The sequence below is a fragment of the Platalea leucorodia genome, assembly GCF_965183815.1.
Source record: "Platalea leucorodia genome assembly, chromosome: Z".
Lineage (NCBI taxonomy): Eukaryota > Metazoa > Chordata > Aves > Pelecaniformes > Threskiornithidae > Platalea > Platalea leucorodia.
This window is the reverse complement of record NC_138858.1, coordinates 49350147-49370909: the sequence shown is the minus strand read 5'-3', so window position 1 is coordinate 49370909 and position 20763 is coordinate 49350147. Positions and strand designations below refer to the sequence as shown.

Below are 20763 nucleotides of genomic sequence, written 5' to 3'. Positions count from 1 at the left end.
GCTGCAGTGGTTTAAGTTTTTAATGCTATCTGTGGCTGCTGACATTTTTCCTTCTGGGAAATCTTGAGGCAGAATCATCTGCTGACTAAATACATGGTTTGTGCAAACCTGCCTGACCTGATGTAGGTCAGGGAACCCATTTTGCCAGCGGAAACTTACTACCTGGGCAGTACCATTTCACTCAAAGTGCTGACAGGAGCGGTATAGAAAATACAATCTATATGGAAAAGCAGCAAACACTTCCAGAGACACTGGAAATTATGAAGAGCTTATGCAGAGAAAAGGGGTAGTTTAAACAGTGCAGCAAAGCTTTTTTTATTTTGTTTGATAACTGTTAACCTTTCCCCTTCTAAAATTGTTAAGGTCGTGAAGTTGATTTATTAATCATGTATTTACTGAAATTGAAGCAATGTTTTCGAAGTTAACTGTTTGAAATATCTTTCATTGTTGCTTAAACATAGATACTTACGTATCTAGACTGACTTGCTGTTTAATTCTCTGCTTGAATGTTACATTTTAATGAGATGACTTTTTTAAATCTTTCAAGCATTCTTAAAATGGATGGCAAAGTAAGTAGATCAAATGTATTAGAAATCTGTATTTTAAAGTTTACACTAGACATGTAATTAATTTGTATTATAACAGTAGCAAATGCAGAGTATGTGTTCATATTAATTGCCTTTGTTTTCAAAAAATACTCTGTTACATCTGAGTCTGAACTTATCTCACTCTCGAGGTGTAGCAAATTTGCATTTAACAAATGTGATTCAAAGTTTTTGCAGATGAAGCTGTTTCACAGTGTATTTATTTTTTCTATTGCTCAATCCTGAAAAGGAAATAAAAGTAGAGAAGGTAATAGCACAGTGCCTGAAAATCAGGAATAAACTGCAGTGAAACACGAAGATCAGTAAAAACCCTGACTAGCACTTGAACCTAGATTTTGCTGTCAACTAAGTTGTGTATGAGTGTTACTCTGTGGGGATTTCCAGTGCTTCTGACTACCCAGAAAACAAAGGTAGGGCAAAATTGCCCAGTTGCAACTTGTTAAGGGGCTGACCTGCAACAACACAGCTTGCAGGATTTCCCATGTGAAGAAATTGTTTGATTTTAGTCTTTTGGTGAAATGTTGTGTCTAAACTGTGAGCTTTTGGGAGATCTCCAGAACAACTGTGATCTTTAGCACCAGAAAATAGAGCAGGTTCTCTGGTGTGAGTAGTAACGTTTGGAGTAAGTTTAGGGAAGTGTCCTGCACTGAACTTGCCACTTCCTTACATGGCCCTAAAATGGTATCTTTCAAGCTCATGGTTTTAGGTAATGGCCCTGTTCCCACGTGTTAGGGTTTGAACTACTGCAAATAAAACTTGTGAGCTTGTGGCTTTACTTGAGCACCTAGCTTTTAGCTTTACCATGCTAGAGTAATGACTCTTCTACACTTGGAAAAGTTCATCCCGAGGCTTGTGCCGCAGCATTCCCACTTCTTACTGATCTTCACTGTGGTCAAGCTGGTCTTAACTAACTTCTCCAAGTAGCTTACTTTCGTTTCTGACTTACTGTGGCATCTGTTAGAAATGATAATCCAGAGCGTATTTGAAGGTAGGTTTCTACTCTTCAAGCCTATTTTTTTTTTTTTTTCCACTTAAAGATTTCTATCTTTCTGCTGTGCTTGCATTTACTTACTATTCCTCCTATTTGTCCAAATTCCAACTTCAGCATTAGTTTACTGAAATAATTTGTCCCGGGTTCCAGATTTCACGTGATTTTAGCGACACGTAACCCATCGACCGTTAATGGTAGAATGAGTACAATCGTCCATAAGACACTTTTTTTTTTTTTTAAAAAATCAGTGTGTGCTAGGCTAGCTGTTTTCAGTTCAGCTTATGCTTGTCCTCTCCACTTTGTCAGAGCTGCTGTCCATCCTTCTCGAGAGATTGTACTGCTTCCCTCCCTCTGTCCCTCAGAGATAAAACTCCACCAGGCTTTAACTAGATCACATTCTCTATCATTCGCCCTTACTCTTACTACTGGTTTATATCTCTATATTTGTAGTATATTAGTTCTATTTTCAAATGATTTAAGAATTTAACATGCTATGCTGAGGAAGTGCACAGGTGTAAAGACTATTTTTTTTTTTTGTCTGCCTGCATGATTATCTAACATTTAATTAGTTTTCAGGACACTGACCTAGAATCAAATCTTTTTCTACAGAAAAATGCCACATTGATTTGCAATCTGAAACGCTCATAGTAAAAGCTGACTTCTGTATAGGCTACCTGTTCTCTCAAGACACACCTGCAAAAATAGTTTATTTTCATTTTACCCCAAATTTCTCTTTACATCTTCTCTTGCTAAGGCTAGTCTGGATCCTAGGCCCTGAGGGAGAAATAGGCGTATTTTAAACATCAGAATTACTGCAAAGTTCTTAGCTTGGCCCAGATGTCTGTCTTTTAAATGAAAAGGTTCTGATACGGCCAAGTATACTTCAGCCAACCTTGCTAATTTTCCAGCAACAGCTGCTATATGTCCTCTGGGCTACTGTCAATCTCTGATTTATACAAATTCTGTCCTCGCAGGTTAAGACGAATAATAGCAGCAAGGCTAAAAGATTAGATTGCTCTTTGTTGTTGATCCAAGCTTCTTCCAAGTTGTGTCTTGCCTAATTGCCTGCTGTGACTAATGGTTCTGTGCTTTTTCCAATTCTGCTGCTTTCATTATTAGTTCCAGCATCTTTGACACAGTGAGTTCTTGAACTTTTTCCCCTCCTGGCCTTTATTTTAGATTTTGCAAGGTATGTCTCGGTTTCAGCTTCGTACTAAAAGCTAGCTTCATCAGCAGTAGGTGACGTGGCCTAGCTCTACAGGAAATCCTATAGGCAGATAGTGCTGATGTTCCTCATCGGCTCCATCATGTTCATGGGGTAAGTTCCCCCTTGTGGGAATCCAGACAGAATTCCTTTATACACATGAGCTCATTTGCAACTTTGGCTTGAACCTAAATTACCAGTGGTAGCTCCTTTTTATCCCAGGTTTTTGGCACCCAGAATTTCAGCTGAAGAAACCTAAGAAACATTACAACCAACCATTTATGCTTTTGAGCCTAATCTTGAGGTCTTCGGCTTTTGTTTTCTTTTCTTTGAAAAGACTCATCTTGTATTTTCTTACAAAATAAGCTGACTGACATTTTTACAGGTCCGGATGACTCCCATTTTGTCTGGAAGAAGAACGGGCAGAAGATGAAGGCATGCATCACTGAGCAATCTCATATGCTGTTTGATGGCAGAGTGCATGTTCTGAGTTGGGTGAAAGACACAGTATCAGAAAACACAGAATATAAATGTTCGTTTATCTCAAAAGTTGGGAACACAACGTCAGAAGTGCACATCACAGTGGAGGATAAAGGTAGGCTGGTTTTGAAGGTATGCCATGTTTGGCCTGACCCTGGTACAAGAAAAGCTCTGTAATTTTCACCCATAAAATATGTGCATGTCTGAAGATGGTAACCCTTGCTTACTGTATCAGTATGCACTTCAGTTGTTTACAAATAGGTTTTAGAGCCATAAAAATTCCTTCTTCCACCCCCTCCCACAAAGGACTAACCTGCAAATTAGCAGTTATGATCTAGAAATGAAACCAAAACTGCTAAACTACTGGACACAAACTGGAAGTCAGATGAGTACTAGAGAGTTAAAATAGGTGCCCTGCCAGAACTCCACAGGGTAACGTAGAAAAATTCTTTAATACCAAGGAAGTCAGATGGTAAAGAGAAACCCCCACTACCCGAGATTTTTAAAAATCAGATGATTTGTACATCACCTGTAGTTGCATGGGGTCAGTTCCTACCTCTTCATTCGGACACCAGCTGGGCAGGAGGTCAGTTAGCTAACCAGCAGCTGTGCAAGATCTTCAGGTACCCAGAACTGGCTGATGCAACTTCAGCATCATTTGCAACTAGCTTTTGAGAATTTACCCAGGCCTGGAGAAGGTCTGAATTAGTCTTTAAAAAGACAGCAGAAGCAATGAAGATGATATAGTATGGATTTTCTTGGCAGGGTGAAGGAAAAAGTATTTTTAATTAGCTGGTTAATAACGAACACAAATTTGTCAAGAACAGCTCAACCCTTCTTTTTCCAGTGACAGAGAAAAGCAGTAGGAGTTACAGAAGTTGTCTTCCCATCACTCCAGTTACTTTGAAGTCTGTCTTGGAAGCAGAATGAAGAGCATCTCTATGAAACTACTGTAAACGTGAAACACAGGGAGGCTTTCAGTGTGCTCCAAAAGCTTTACATACTGTTGCTAGCGTCCCAAAGGATAAATAGAAAATATTACATCTGTGTATGTCACCACTGCAGTGTTACATTCTGCGAGAAAAACTGGCAGAATTAGAACTATAATTTTATCAAAATGCAGTGAAATAGCCCTTCTTAAGTTCTTAATGGAATGAAGAATAACTATGTAACATTACTGAAAAATGGGGAAATTACAAACTGGACATAGGCAGCTGCATCATACCAAGCCTGGGGAGAAGAATGATAAGATCTAACTGGAGCATTCCTGTGCTTCTTAGATGGGTGTGAACTCTTAACTTGTAGGCTGCATTTCCTAGACCTTGAATCACAGATAAAGGCACTGAATCTGTTTACACTGGAGGATATCAAGTCTGCTGCAGAGGGGAAGAGACACAAGCATCTGAACAGAACTTACTTGCAAATAACATGAGAGGAGGTAAAGCAAAATGAAGGACAAGATGGTGGCTTTTGTTCCTCCTAGCCCAGTCCTCCACAGGAGGTACTGTAACTGAATAGGTATCAACTTACTGCATCATTACGTAGTTATGTAATCATCCCATGTACAATTTTCAGGTAGTGGTGGTCAGGATGGATGGACCAAAGAATTTGATACCTGGAGAAGTGCCATCAGTGAGCATGACAAAATGATGCAAAACTGGAGGAAAACATGGGTAAGAATTTTTGGAAAAGATATCTCCTACAGTGCTTTCTACATGATGCACTACAGTCCCAATTTTATAGATAGCCTATGACACATCTGCAACCTAATCTATTTATATAACAAAGTCATTAGCGCTCCTGTACACATCATCATTCTTGACCCTCTCAGCAGTAAAACCTGCTCGATCTATGACATATTACGGTTATGTCATCTTGCTCCTTCAGTTCGCTAATCAGTCAGTAGCTGTCATCCTGCCCAAAACCGTAGTCTGTGTATACTGAATATAGTAGATTAAATTCATCACATACATAAACTAATTGAATTGCAGAGACTACTGGACTTCATAAATGGTATTGTCCATCAAAGCTGGCCTTCCTCTAAAAATAGTCCATACTTAGCTTTTAATGTTTTTCTCCAACAGTTATAACAAAGATTACTTTTGACAACTTTTGGATACAACACGTGCATGTGGAACACTTAGTATAGGCAACCTTTAAACCCCATTTTAATTTTAAAGCAGTATTAACACATCACTCTGAACTTCTTCAGGAGAGCTGCAACAAGAAAAACAGCCTCTAATGGACAAAGGAATGAACAGGCTAGAAGGAGAAATGTATGCAAATTAAGAGTACCAGGTACTGTAATATCAGAGCATTCAAAGAGGTATTTGCGAGTACTAGTACTGGCATTAAAATTGATATTCAGGAGAATCACCTGAAGCTTGAGGTGGAAGAAGAATATACTTACTGCACCAAAGAATAACCAAGTTACATGCTACAAGAGAGGCCGCCCATACCATGCTGGAACTACCTCTGGTTTTCCGATGCCAGTTATTTCAGCTTAATGAAGAACAAAAGAGGCCTCAGTAAGACTTGTGCTGCGCAAACAATGTAATATGATGTATGGCTTCTGTTTTGAGTTTATTAGGCAAACCAGTTAATTTTGGGCTTGTGGATCTTGGCATATGATTTAGAGATTAATAATAAGATGTGGATCACATTTATTTAAAGGCACTTAAACTGGCCCATTTATTTTCTTCTAATGTGTTTACCCTTATACTCTTCCCAGTGTTTTGAAGAGCCCTCCCTTCTGGTGTCAGCAAGTTCATTCGTTCAAACACATTTCCTTTGGTAATAAAGTTTCTGTACCAAATAAAGAACTTCTGACTAATGCTCAAAATACAGATTACAAATCACCCAAGTTAAAGCAGACTCTTTAGTTTTTGCAAATTATTCTTCTATATTTGAGATAACTGTGGTAGCTTTAAAAAATTCTATGTTAAATGAATTCTGAGACTACAATTGCATCAAGTTCACATATTCCTAGTGAACAACTGCAGACTGGAAATGTGAGGACCTACTTAATCCACAGTGAAATTGTTTTACTGCATTGCTGTTCAGAGTTTTGTCCTTCTGCATCTAATAAACAAAAGTCTGAGTCACAAGTCAAGTTTTCTGTCTTGTCTTCTCAATGGTTTTCAACAATCTGGAAGCAAGTAAGATGCCACCTAAGAATCACTACAGCTTAAGTCCATGGGGACAGCCCCTGCTAGCAATAGCAGAAAGCTTCATACTTATCCCAAAGTTATCCCCTAACTGGTAAGATTTAAATTAGATTGTTTCTAAATGACCCTTTTTTCTTTTTTAATACCAGATCACCTTGTGGTCAAACAAACATGCAGGGTGAAAATTCTTAAACACACACCATTTTCCCTATTTTTCACCTTGGCAATCATAAATGAATGCTGATGCAGACTTCTGACACCCACATTCAGAGGGCATTTTTCCCCATTGTGTTTCTCTTGCAGCATCTTTTATGGCTAAGAGACAACTATAAGAAGACTCTTCTTGAATTGTCCCGCCTCTATTTGTTCAATAGATTTGGAGCAGACTTACTTAAGTTTAGTTCCGTGGTGGAGTGGGAAGGTAAGGCTTTGTAAAATTGAGGTCAGAGTTTTAGATGAGCATAGCTGAGCTTTGCCTTGTCTCTGCAGCAAAGTACTGCAAGTAGTAAAAAAAAGATTGCCAGATTTTTTGTTTAGCTCAACTTTGTGACAAAACATCTGTGTAACAGAATCAGTGAACACAGCTGTGACCCCTTATAGTGAATTTTGTTTGCTATATTATAAGAACAGGAAATAACTCTCTAAGAGTTTAAACAACCTGTAATGTTTCCAAAGTAACTTTTCAAGCTCTTCTACAGTAAGACAAAATAGAGAATATGGCCAAAAACCCAAGAAGCTGTTAATGTGATCTTCACCAACTGGTCTCCATTCCATGTGGTGACTAAGTTTAGCAGTTTCAGAGTTTTAGATGTATATCAAAGTGGCACAAGTATGAATAAATCACAACTTACCTCTGGATCAAGGATATCTCCTGGCCAAAACCATCTTTCATCCCTGGAATCTTTCACCCTCAATTTCCATTTAAGATTAGAAAAAACTAATACAAAAAGATCATCATTATAACTAGTGACCAGCTGTGCATTTCAGCTTAAGGCTGGCTTCCCTTACCAATGTTCCTCCTCAAAGCTGGCATTTCAAGTATCATGAAGTACCCATCAGAAGAATTTATTTAAGTCACAACCATACTTTATAGAATCAATATATTGTAACAGATTTTATACAATTTACATTCTACAAAATTGTTTGAATTTAAAAATCAGTTAAAGTTTTTATATAGCTTCTAACTTCACAAGGCAGCTACTTTCCAAAGTATTGCACTACAAATGGTCAATGTGGTGAAGCACTTACAGACACACTTCAGAGATGCTGGCAGCAGCACGCAGCATCTATAGCATCTTTCAGAACAGCTGACAAGTTACAGGTACATCCTCCAGTTACTTTCTTTAGGCTTGTCCTCTTATGTCTGCAACTTGTAAACAATGGTATTTATCTAGGACATTCCCACTAAGGTGCTCCACCACCATTATGAGCACACTTTGTTTTCAAAATTTCATCTCCTGTAAGATATAAATTTTATTTTGTATAAGACATATAAATTTTCCCTACCTTAGATACAAACTGAGATTGATCAAAACTCTTACATATATACACCGACACAACCCCAAACTGAAGGAATGAGGAGTCAGTCAGCATGGAGAAGGTACAGATAAGATAGCAGGCTCGCACATTTTGCTGTCCTTCAATATCCTATAACTTCAAAGCAGGACCTATGATAAACTAGTCTCAGTAGCAGCAGAAACATAATCATTGTACACTTAATCAACTTTACAAAATTTCTAAACAGATCATTTTCACTTCAGGGATTTCAGACCTTCGCAGTCCATGCTCTCTCCTTTACACCTGCTGTATGATCCCAGAAGAACAAAAATATCACACAGAAGAGCTAACTGGGAACTTGAGTCATCATGGCCTTCCTTAATTAGTTTCAATCAAGCTGCCTGCCCAGAATTAATTTCTTGCTGACTGGAAGAAAGTGACATTGATGCCAGCCTTCTATTTAGAAGAAAAAAACAAAAGCAAACCCACAATCAAAAAACAGTTGGACATTATTTAAACAAGAGTTAAAAATAAGAAGTAACTCCCCACAAGCCCCAACCTTCTAGCTCATGGAATCTCTTCCCACATAAAATTATCTTTCTAGCAAGTTCTTTTGGTATACTGTATCGCTAACAAATCAATGCTAGTCCATAAAACCATTAATGTATGCCAAACCAGTTCAAGTGGTTTGGGGCTAAGACAATTTGCTGTTGTCATCTGCTATAGCAATCAGCCAAATACATAAAACATAAAAGCATTAGACAGTGCCTCATGTGCTCCAGTGTGTATTTTGCTTAAAGGGATTCAGAACAGTTTACTTAGCTGACCTCAGATATTTATTATTTTATTTTGCTACCTGCTTCCTAGGGGTCAAAAAAAAAAAAAAAAAAAGAAATTGAGAGCCCAATAGAATTGGATCTGGATTTACTGATGCTCTTCTGAATTCACTATCACCATGTCAGCAGTTGCACTCTTTTCCAGTTCCAGTGCATATGGGTTATACTCCTCTTCAAGTTTTCTCTTCCAGATTTTAACTAGGGAATATTAGGGGGGGGAAAAAAAAAAAAACAAAACAAACAACAAACAGGTTACTGTATAATACTTGAGGAAAAACTTAAAAGTGAAAAGTCACACTGATTCTCTACTTCCTCCTCAAAGTAAGTGCTGAGATAAGTTGGCACGTGGGCATGTTGGCATGTACACGACGCGACATCAGGTGATGCATGAAAGAACACTTTAGGAGTGACAGGATCCATTGAGGTCCTTGTGTCCAGCCCCCTAGTCAAGCAAGGCTAATTGTGAAGGTGGACCCAACTTTAAAAAAAACTCAGAAGTTTTCCAAATTTTCAAAGAAGGTTTAAGTTGCCTCATGTATCTGTGATAACTGTCGTTGTCTGGTGACCGTATGAGCAGAGCTGGATGAATGTGTTTCTAGAAGTGGAAGGCCTTTACAAAACATGAACACTTTTGGACAGGAAGATGCATCTAAAACAGGCTTCAATACAAAACTTAAGTCCACCATAGCTACAGAGTATGCACTTCTAGAAAAAAGCTTAAGAGGATTTTTTTAACAAATAGAAATAATAAAGAGGTCTGTTAAACCTCCTTGGACAAAGCAATGAGTACCACCTGCCATCAGTGGATTTCAGAGAGGAATTTTCTCTAACAGTTTCTCAGCAAAAGATAACTTCAGGTTTATAAAATTAGGGAGGTGGGGAGAAATCACAGAAAAGCAGAATCTCCCCCCCCCCCACTAACCACAAAAGTGTCAGGTGTCATTTGTTTCAATGAAAATGGTAGAACTGAAGCGCACTTTTTAATGAAAACTGAACCAAAACCAAGTCAGTAAATACTCACTATAATTTGGTACATCCTCCTCAGAGTCCTTGGAAGATGTTTTACCAGTTTCTGATAAGCCATTTTTTTCATATTCAGTGGTTAATATGCTGGGTTGGGTTTCTCTTAGTCCTCCTTCAGCTTGTTCCTCTAAAGCTGCTATCATATCTTTGTAGGCCTTCCTGGCCTCTGTTGTCAGTTGTACCATTCTATGAAAATGGTCCTATGGAAAAATAAAATATTAGTACAGCTTAAATCATACAGTAATTTTTTAACATCTCCATGAAAATCTGCAACGAATATTCCTTATTCAGAACATATGTTCATATATAAAAGTTGAACAGCTAAGTATGTATAAAGACATGAAAATCAAACCATTTATAAGCATTTATAAAAACATCAGTTCTCTTGAAAAAAAAATTTTGGAAAGAGATCTAGATGGAGAGGATGTCAGGAAGAGATGGCCAAACTACTTTTTTGAACAGTGCTGAGTGGCTGTACTTCTAAAATCAATTTTTCGTATAAGCCACTGACCTGGGATAAAAAGTGTAAGTGTGCAAAAGCAAAACAAACCAACCAACCAACCCTTAAAGTCAGAGTATTTTTTTTTCCCTTGGAGGTAAAAAGTAAAGCTAAACAAAAACATAAACCAACGTATTTCAACTTACCTGAGCCCCATCATAGCTAAAAATTCCCACCACACTCACAGGCACTGCTTTGTTCACACAGCGGCCTAGGGCCTTGCGATTAAGGGCAAAAACAAAGGGGATATTCTGTTCACAGGCGCAGTCAATAATGTTGTGTAGAGTCTCATCCAACCCACCTGGAGCAGACAGCAGAATTTGCAAAGAATGACACTATTCAAGCCAATTATAACTAAAAGGACAGTACTGTTAAAAGATGGCAAAAAATACCCCAAGATTATAGGTGCATTTTGAAACTACAAGAATTTATAGGAAAAAATACATGGATCTCAATAATAGCATTAGATATCCATTTTTAAAGGGGAAGTCGACATTTTTTTCCTCATTCTTAATTAGCAGTATCCTTAGACTGCTACTATTCCGTATTTTGTTACAGCACAGTCTAATTTAGTATTAAGAAAAGACCCAGCTGCTAACAAATTATTAAAAGTTAATGGAGAGTAATGACAATAATTACAACAAATTTTAAACAAACTGTCACTGAGAACTTACTGTCAATCTGTGGCCTAAAAGAGGCCGATACAGCACGACTTCTTGTGGTGGCACAGCTGGCATCAGTAGCCTTTGTCTCTTCTCAGCTGTGCCAGTGCAATCTTTTGTGCAACTGCACTGCAAATCGATAACTAAACAGATCCTAGTTTCAGATAACTTCCCCCACCCCAGACAGTCTTGACTCAGATCACGCTTCAGCTGCACAGCAGTAAACAAGAAGAAGGAAGGCATCTTCGTATGACTGGATTTCAAAGACTACTCAAATAGGTTCCTCCAATAATAATACTGCTGCCAGCATACCGAGTCTGCTTTTTTACATTTGTTTTATCACAGAAATATTTTTTTAAAACTTTATTTACCCTTTGACTGAATCTTTTCACAGTTAGGAGAGATGATAACACACTTCAGTTTTTTCAGCTTCAGATGTTTCAAAACTTCTCTAAGACCCATAACAAGCCTCCGTTTTATCTTGGCCTTTACTGGGTCTTTCTGATACAAGCGATCTTGGAAACGAACCAGTTCTTTTAAGAGATCTGTCACACAACCGTCAACTTCTTTACTAAGCACCTGACTGCAATAACTGGAAGAAAGAGTCAAATGTTAAAAACCCTAACATTACAAAGATGTAACACAAATATGTAATACATAAAATAAGTAAAATATAAACAGTTTACCTTCTATTCCATGTCTTTGTCTTTTTTTTCCTGTTTCCACTCCAAACACTCTTGTTATACATATGAAAACAAAAATTTACTTAATATTTTTTTTCAGTGGCTGAGAACTTACAGGAAGTTTTGTTACTTGTGGTATCTGGCTCCACTATTAAACTATACTAAAAATACATACACACATGTACAATAAACCTATATAAATATATTTTGTACCAATAAATATATATGTACATATGTTTTCTATTGAAGCATTTTTCTGAGGGCATTTATTTTGACCTATATAAATCAAAGTACCGCAACCGAAGTATAAAATTCCAATTTATTTCTATAAATACAAGGCAACTTATAACAAAGATGGAAATCTGGATCAAATTCCTCCTCCCTAGGTTCTTATTTTCTGTCTCTCATCCTATTTCACTTATCAGACTACAGCCTTGTGGTGTTCATAAGGCAAGGATACAAATGGATGTACTTCATCCTTCTAGTACACTCTGGGAAAGATCAGGGTTCCAAATTGTTTTTCCCCCATCTTTCACACAAAGAATCATTCAGTAAAGAAGGGTCTCAAAGAGAAAAACTAAAGGAATCTCAACTGCATAGGCAACAGAAAGATGCCAAGTGGCAAATTCACTTAAGATTATGAGAAGAGAATGCAAGATATACCCTGGATCTTAGAGACAGAATTATCTCAAAATTTTATTTAAGTTACAAGAGTTTTTATTTATTATTTCCAGTTGATGTCATGAAGTCTCAAAGACAAGTCTACTAAAACACTGAAAAATCTGATCTACAGACACAAGATACTCCAAGCTTTGCTGAATGCTCTACATTCTGTAATAGCTAGGACTGAGTTGCCCTGTACATATTCAACCCAAACTGTGCTTTCAGTAAAACAGTGTTGCATAGACACAAATTAAGTAATTTTTAATGCAATTAAAAGTTAAATTAGAGTTAACACATGGCATCAGGAAGATAAAGAATGACCATGTAAGTATTAACCTTTACTAGAACATGAACTGCAAAAAGGCTAGTGGTGCCTTTATGGGAGGAAACCAAAAAGTTAAAATACTGTTTATCTAAACTAACTGTTCTAAACTGTCAGGCTTGGATCTCTGACCTCTTCACATATAGTAATGACTATTTCTTCTTTTATAAGGAAACATGTATACACATCTGTTTAAACAAAACTAAAGGTGTTGGCACATAACCACCCATAAATCTTTCCTTTATTTTACTGCCTAGCCACAACATGAAAATGTCATCTGGCTAGTCACATTCTTTACATTTTTGCCATCTGGTCGGGCAGCAGAAAACCAAAGTACACACTAAAAATAACGAAGGTGTACTACTGTGCTTGTTTTGGCTGGGATAGAGTTAATTCTCTTCATAGTAGCTAGTATGGGGCTATGTTTTGGATTTGTGCTGAAAACAGAGTTGGTAACACAGGGATGTTTCTGTTATTGCTGAGCAGCGCTTACACAGAGTCAAGGCCTTTTCTGCTTCTCACCCCACCCCACCAGTGAGTAGGCTGGGGGTGCACAAGAAGCTGGGAGGGGACACAGCTCGAACAACTGACCCCAACTGACCAAAGGGATATTCCAGACCATACGACATCATGCTCAGCAGATAAAGCTGGGGGAAGAAGGAAGGGGGCAACATTGAGGGTTATGGCGTTTGTCTTCCCAAGTAACCGTTACGCGTGATGGAGCCCTGCTTTCCTGGAGATGGCTGAACACCTGCCTGCTGATGGGAAGTAGCGAATTAATTCCTTGTTTTGCTTTGCTTGCGTGCATGGCTTTCGCTTTACCAATTAAACTGTTTTTATCTCAACCCACAAGTTTTCTCACTTTTACTCTTCCGATCCTCTTCCCCATCCCACTGGGGGGGAGTGAGCAAGCAGCTGTGTGGTGCTTAGTGGCCAGCTGGGGTTAAACCACGACAACTCCTCTTTTTCATAAATATTAGGCTGGTACACTATTTATTTAAAATAAGGTACTTCTAATTTAACAGTGGCTCCTTTTCCTTCCTTAGCCTCTAATGAATTTCCAGTCTTTCTTTCCTTCAAGGAACATGCATTTTGAAGTGAGAATTACAACAATGTACAGACTATTTCTCTGGATCTAATTTCTTTGTTTGTGCGTCAGCTTTTCAGAAAAAATGAAAAAAAATATTTAGAACCTTCAGTCTGAACTCCAATTGGTGTTGCACAGAATGCAATTGAAGTATCTTGTTTGAAAAATGCTATATCAGTAGTACTGTGAACAAACAGACATCAATACAATAAATACTTACTCTCTAAAATTCCTACTATGGATTTTTGGAAGATTGGAGGTTAGCTGCTTTGAAGTCATAGAACCTTCTGTAGATTCCTTGATCCCTGTGTTCTCCACAACCCCTTCAGCAACTTGTGTTACAGGAACAGCTATCATGTAAATAAAGATATTTTAATGAAAAGACAGACCAAAAAGCATTGTGAAGAGACTAACTTGTCAAGTATTCAGTATTACAATAGTCTGTGGTAGTAGGGGAACAGATCACACATTGTTAATCTCTTAGTTTTTATTATTGTACCTCTTTTTAAACAGATGGCCAGAGAGATGCAGGGACTCTCATTTCAACATACAATAAATCCAAGAGGCACTGAAGTGTGGAACAGTAATCAGAATGCCAAATACTCAACTACATCAACTATCAGCTTCAGCACACTTTAAACTTTAGATAAGCCTAAGCTGAATGTTAGAAAATTCTCAAGTAACCATTTTCATTTGGCAGTATTTGGTACACATGTTTGAAAGTACTAGTGTGCTCACTCTCAAATCTCCATCTACATACTGTATTATAGCCTTCTCTTGAAAGATACCTGCTTGACTCTCCTGTGGAAGTGTTTCAGCTTCAGTAATATTTTCTGCAGACTGACAAATATTATCTTCATCTTTTGGTACTGCTCTCTGTTCTAACAGGTGTTGCTGTTTTCGTTGTTCTCTTTCTTTCAGAATAATCTAAAAAAAAAAACCAAAACCCAAATCAATTCAATGTCACATAGGTAACAAAGCAGTTTCTCTTACCAAGTGTTTACATACAGACCATTCATAAGGAAGTTTGGCACTATCATTCAAAGCTGATAACATTTGGGTTTCTTCTTAGTTTGCACATAAAAAGAAGGAAAGATATTCCCTAAATCTACACAGAAAAGGACTTTTTCCTTGATTACCAGTGTCTGGGTGGAGAAAACAATTACTAGGGATCAACTACAAGAGCAGAACTAAAATTAAAGACATGAATTGCTTCAATGCAGAGAAGCAGGTGAAGAAGTCTCCGTCTTTATCTTTGTAGCAATTCAGCCAAACATGCAAGGGGCTGAACAGACACACAGACACACAGACACACAGACACACAGACACACAGACACACAGACACACAGACACACAGACACACAGACACACAGACACACAGACACACAGACACACAGACACACAGACACACAGACACACAGACACACAGACACACAGACACACAGACACAGTTACTCTTCCCCTTATTCCTCTGTTAAAAATCTTGAGTCAGTCTAACAGACCGCTGTCTCTGAATTTACTGGTTGAAAAGTAAAAGAAGAAACTACCATGGATAGCTAAGCCGTATGCTACATGGAAGGAAGGAAAGCAGGACATATGCTGGATCCAAGCATGCTACCATCAGTGAAAGCAATAATCAGTTTCCTGAAACTCATCTTCGTTCTCTGCTTTCATAGCTGCTAAGAAGCAGTTATTGTATATGTGACCACTAGCTCAGCTAATCTACCCAAAATTTGTAATTAATTACACCACACAATCTAATTGCAGAAGTAAATTTCTCCATTTGCATTTGTCAAAGATGAACAAAGAACAAAAATAAGCTCCCTACCATACTCAGAACACAGATATTACACAGACAAAGCAATCTTTGTCCTCTCAAACCTACTTTGGAAAATAGATGGCATGAAGACAGAACAGCCAGAAGACCATAATTAGTATCACCCTCCAGAGTTTGTTATATGTTGTTTATATTGTACAGTTCTCAAATTCAATTAAGCAGCACAGAATGACCACTAAACTACTTTCACACTAGCTCTGTAAGAATTGTTCTAGACCAAGAAGTGACCTAGCCATGGAGTGGCATCTCCAAATCCTCTGTATAGAAGACACCACAGGAAGCAACGTGAATGGGCAAAGGGAAGATACAAGAGAAATCACCAGGTGGATCTAACAGTAGTCGCTGCAGAAGCAGCTGAAGTTCTGGCTTGGAAGAGCACAGAAACATTAAATACTAGCTTTGATCCATTCTCCCTGGTCCTGCAAATAAGCATGTCGTGTCCAAACCAAATAACATTTCTTTGGATGTCCCCCTGTACCAATGATGTGTGGACACTTCTGTAGTGGCGCTTCTTCAGCTATCAAGTGATTTAAGTGAGAAAATATCTTTTGGGTGAATTCGTATATGCTATTTAGCAAGACTCCCCTCTTCTCCCCTGCCCCCCCTCCCCTTTTTTAAACCAAGGAAAGCTAAAATGGAATTTAGACAAGCGGATGCCGAGATGCAGATCTCCATACCAGAAGGTTTAACAGACTCAGAGTAATACTGAAGTTAAATTAGCCTATATTGTACTATTCAAGGTAAAAGTATGAGCACCTTTTTAAGAGGTGTTGGTCTCTTTGCTTTAGGGACTTCTCTCTGTTTCCCTTTCTTTACCAAAGGAGCACTGGAATCCAAAGGGTTATGAGGCATCTTTCCTTGGTTTAACCGGTGACTTTTTGTGGCTGTAGCAGGTTCTTTAGAAAGTAATGGTACGGCACCACCAACTGAGATTAAAAAAAAGAAAGTCTGCATCAGACAACTGTAACAAATACCTAAACTAGAATCCAATGCAAGTTTAATGACTGGATTAGCACTAGTATACGCATATTAAATTTGTGTTGTGTTGCTATTAAGAATATTTATAGGCAATCCTGTGTCATTAAACAATGTTATTTAATAAAGAAACTCCTCCCAGAAGACTGACATGTCCTCTACTTTCATTATACAACCAGAATCACAAGCTCTGTCCCTGAGCTCTCAAAAGCAGAATTTGGCAGAATGCTGCACTCCAAGCTACCTTCAACACCATGCCAGCTTTGCAAACCTTCAGGAATCTCCATGTTTCATGGTAATGGCATTTCCTCCTCCACAGATTCTGTACTGTGTTAAGATAAATACTGAATTGCAGTACTACAGATTTTAGATTTAATTGCTGTAAATAATCTTGAGTACTCACTCCTACCATTTGTTACACCTTAATGAAGTTGAATAAAGTTCATTTGTAGATGGGTAATGAGTAATGCAAAGCTACAGCTAAAACTCTTCTGCTTAACCAGCACAGCTCTCAGGAGCTGTCCACTTTACTTGCATTTTTCAGAAGGTTTAGAGCACAGCAGCTTTAAATGACTGGCCAAGTTACTGAACCCGGACCTTCCAAACCATGACCTCAACCCCTAAAAAGTACTCTCCCGTTTCAACTCGCTGTCAGTAGGAATTGCCGTATCATGTGAGAGCACTTTGTCAAACTTCAGTTACCTGCCATATAAACCAGGTTACATTAGCAAGTCAATGAAGATGATGACAAAAGTATCAGTGGAATGAGCTTGACATCTTTGTGCCTCAGGCAACCTCTCCTCCCTAAAAAACACCCAAAGCTTCTGGCAGCTTGTCTTAAGTCATCTTCATTTATTGCTTCCAAGGTATTTCTATGCTGATCCTCCAACACCACATACAGTACTATTAGCATAAACAGTATACTTCATAAAACTGCTACACCACAACTTTTTTTTTGGCTCTGTGTAACAAAGGCAAATTGAGAACACTGCCAAGAACGTTGTGCAGTATGTTAGCATAGGTGGCTACAAGAATTGAAGCAATACATAAGTACACATCCTACAAACACATGATATTTCCTTCACTGTGTACATCACCTCTTCATTTCAAAGTGATGTGAAATTCACTGAACTTAGTGTCTTTAACAGTTTGTGTCATTTTGCACGATTGATGCATTTCCAAAATGTAACTTAAGTTCAGATAATCACTGCTTTACTATGCTGTTCCCTCCATACATTATTTACCAAACGAAGTAGTAAGTGGAATGAAGTAACTTTGTCTGCAGTCACACTCCTTGCCCTTCTTGTTCACTGTGCTTCTCTTCTGGTTACAGAGGTCAGCACAATCCCACTTCACAAACTAAAGTTACATTTTCGTACATGCCAATTTAATAGGTTCACTGAATGTTAAAAAAAAGTACAAAGCTGAGGTAACATCAGCCTTTACTTCCAGGATATGAACATGACACATCAATTTCTCTTTTGCAGCAGATTCAGACACAGGCAATATTAGAAAACAGGTACTGTGACCCATACCTTTGTGCTCCACCATCTACTCACCAATCTGTGCACTGTGTCATTTTATATAAACAAAACTGGCTATTAGCACCCCTGCAGCATTGAGTTTGACTGACTCAAATGAAAAAAAAAAAAAAAAAAAAAAAGAGATCAATTGCAGAAAAAGAATTTAAAAAAGCATCTTACAAGTTCTCTCACTTAGTGAAGGAAAATCTCATCGATGCTTGGTATTTTGAACTTTTCATTTAAAAGCTCAGCCATCATATTAAACATTGTGAGATGAATTCTCTCCTGATGAGGTCTCTGAAATAATTTTTTAAAAAAATCTTTACGGAAATAAGGAGAGAAATTCTATCATTGTTAAATTCTAGCAAACATCATGTTTTCTTTTGCAAAATATACTGCACTAACATAGCCAAGACTAAATTTTGACCTACAATGAAAAAGACGTTGAGCTATTTGTTTCTGCTTCCTGGTTATGCACCCACAAGGTCTGAAGGATTCTCTCCATCGCCAAAACCTAGCATTTTGTTAACAGCAATTATTTCACAATTATCAGGCACAGCAGAACTCATCCTTTGGCTTGGGCTGATTGACACTCATAACACCCCTGTGTTTGCAAAGGAGCTTTTTCACTCAAGTTACAGCTCTAGGATTTCTAGCACCAGAGGAGCTTTTAAGCAAGCCTTTGTTACTGTGTAGCCCCTTCCTGCCGGATAACATCACAACAGTAACACACGTATTTAAGACAAAGCAAAAACCTCCATAAACATTAGTATTTTTGTAAGAGCTAAATTTCAATCACCTCTCATATTTATATAAGGTATTCTTTTACAAATCATTGTCCTGAAGATTTTTCGTTCCCCAAGTCTTCCTCCAAACAATTCAGATTGCCATGCTTTTTAATTTTTTTTTTTTTAAAAGAACCTTAATTTTCTCTTGTATCTTGTAAACTGTGCTCCTGCCTGCATATTCAGAGATCATTACAGATCAGAAATCAGGCTACATTTGACGTTCAAATACTTAAAAACAACTCAAGTCAAAAGAAAGGAAATTTCATCATAACCAATACCTGAAAACACCACAGGTTTAGAAGACTGTTTTGACTTCTCTGTTTGCTGCTTCTGCTCCAAGACTGCCAGCATGCCACCCAAATCCAACTGCACGGGAATTTGACTCTTCTTACCACTGCTCCTGGATGTTTCCTGAACAAGTTCAGTACCAATTAGTAATGCTCTCCATTTCAGAATGTAAAGACTGTATTTTGTATGGCGTGTAATACACTCAACATCTTCATCCACGATGCTTTTAACCTCATTCAATCAAAGTATTTTGATCTTTAAATAAACATCAATTTTAATGTGAAAAATAAATAAGTCAGAAACAGTTCAAATAACTTTTGAATAGCTACTGCAATAAAGCATAGAAGTATAAAGTCTTTAATAAAGGAGGTGCTTTATGTCACACTCCCACTTTGGTCAGACTGCCACCTATCTTTGAAAAAGAAAAAAGGCTTACCAGAATTGAAAGTTTTGTTAGAAGTACAGAAAAACTACTCTGTGAATCTTCCAGGGTATGTGATTGCAATACACATATATCACGACCTTCAATGCCTTATTAAAAACAGAGGTCATTATCTTTAAGCACCATCTCCTCATAAGCAGTAATCTTTCTGTCTGCTTTGAAGAGAAGGCAAAAATGGTGCCCAACACTTGGCACCACATTTAATGATTTAGAATAGCAAAAGATTACAAATAAATTGTCTAGCAAAGACTAAGAAAGGGCAAAAGACACAGCAGAACCTGCTAAGGAAATGACTCACAGATTTTGTGCTGTTAGAAGTCTTACCCTGGAGGATCAATTCATTATAGCTTCTGTTGCAACAGGGTTAAGGAATGTGACCTGCTCCTTCCGAGCCTAGGATCTCATCTTGCATCAAGAGCTATGCCAGAACCTACTCACCAACATGGAACTACTCACTGAACTCACTGTTGCTCCGTATTTCTTCTTCTTGCCCCAGGCTAAGTGGATCTCCTTGCCTCCTTGTCTTAATCTAGCAGAACCACTTTTAAGAGGTTCCCAACAGCTTAAGACAATCAGTTTGGACTGGATTTATGCCATGATCAAGTAAGACTGGTGAAAGAACAATCCCTGGTGTCTGAAACTCGCAGACATAAATGAAAAGATAGTATTTTTCCCTAAACACTGTATCACAAACTGCAGGCTAGCAATAACTACCATTGAGTGCTTCTAATCAAGAGGATCTTGTCACTTATCTCAAAGGATGAATGACAAAGTATGAATACAATCACAGATGAGCTTGGACTTAGTCTTATATTTAAATATACTAATTTCATTTATCATTTTGAGTTGTAAGCTTATTTTCAAACATGAATTAATTTACCTGCATTTTCTTTCTTTCTAATATAGAAGATGAAGCTTGCTTCCCTGACAGTCCATCCACCTTGGGAGTTCCATCCAGTGTGGGAGACCGACTATCGCCAGGCTCTTCAGGGAGATGGATCTTCAAAATTTAGAGACGAAAGGTGACAAGGAGGAAGGGTAAATATTTAAAGACACATGGAAAAGCGTAAAGTGAAGATGACATTAAATTCAAATGGAACATAGACAGTGGGATTGAGTGCACCCTCAGTAAGTTTGTGAATGACACCAATCCGAGTAGTATAGTTGATATGCTTCAGGGAAGGGATGCCA

General features: G+C 37.9%; 2 protein-coding genes across 9 annotated transcripts in view; one reads left to right on the top strand and one right to left on the bottom strand.

Moving 5' to 3' along the window:
• Positions 1-5548, top strand: part of SEMA4D (semaphorin 4D) — a 36499-nt gene extending 30951 nt beyond the window's left edge. Inside the window, exons 15-17 of the mRNA XM_082336150.1 lie at positions 3186-3395; positions 4856-4953; positions 5493-5548. Coding sequence (XP_082192276.1) covers positions 3186-3395; positions 4856-4953; positions 5493-5522 — 338 coding nt within the window. The 3' untranslated portion in view covers positions 5523-5548. The remainder of the gene's footprint in view (positions 1-3185; positions 3396-4855; positions 4954-5492) is intronic.
• A 1330-nt stretch (positions 5549-6878) lies between these two features.
• Positions 6879-20763, bottom strand: part of SECISBP2 (SECIS binding protein 2) — a 30285-nt gene continuing 16400 nt past the window's right edge. For 5 of the 8 annotated variants that reach the window (XM_082336146.1, XM_082336143.1, XM_082336144.1 and 2 more), the window contains 9 exons: positions 20453-20572; positions 19121-19253; positions 16313-16482; positions 14508-14646; positions 13940-14069; positions 11336-11556; positions 10449-10603; positions 9802-10003; positions 7681-8978 (listed from right to left, as the gene is read on the bottom strand). In XM_082336146.1, coding sequence (XP_082192272.1) covers positions 8869-8978; positions 9802-10003; positions 10449-10603; positions 11336-11556; positions 13940-14069; positions 14508-14646; positions 16313-16482; positions 19121-19253; positions 20453-20572 — 1380 coding nt within the window. In that variant the 3' untranslated portion in view covers positions 7681-8868. Of the gene's footprint in view, positions 6944-7671; positions 8979-9801; positions 10004-10448; positions 10604-11335; positions 11557-13939; positions 14070-14507; positions 14647-16312; positions 16483-19120; positions 19254-20452; positions 20573-20763 lie in introns of those variants that run through there. The other 3 variants (XR_014230679.1, XM_082336142.1, XM_082336141.1) reach the window with 3 other exon arrangements.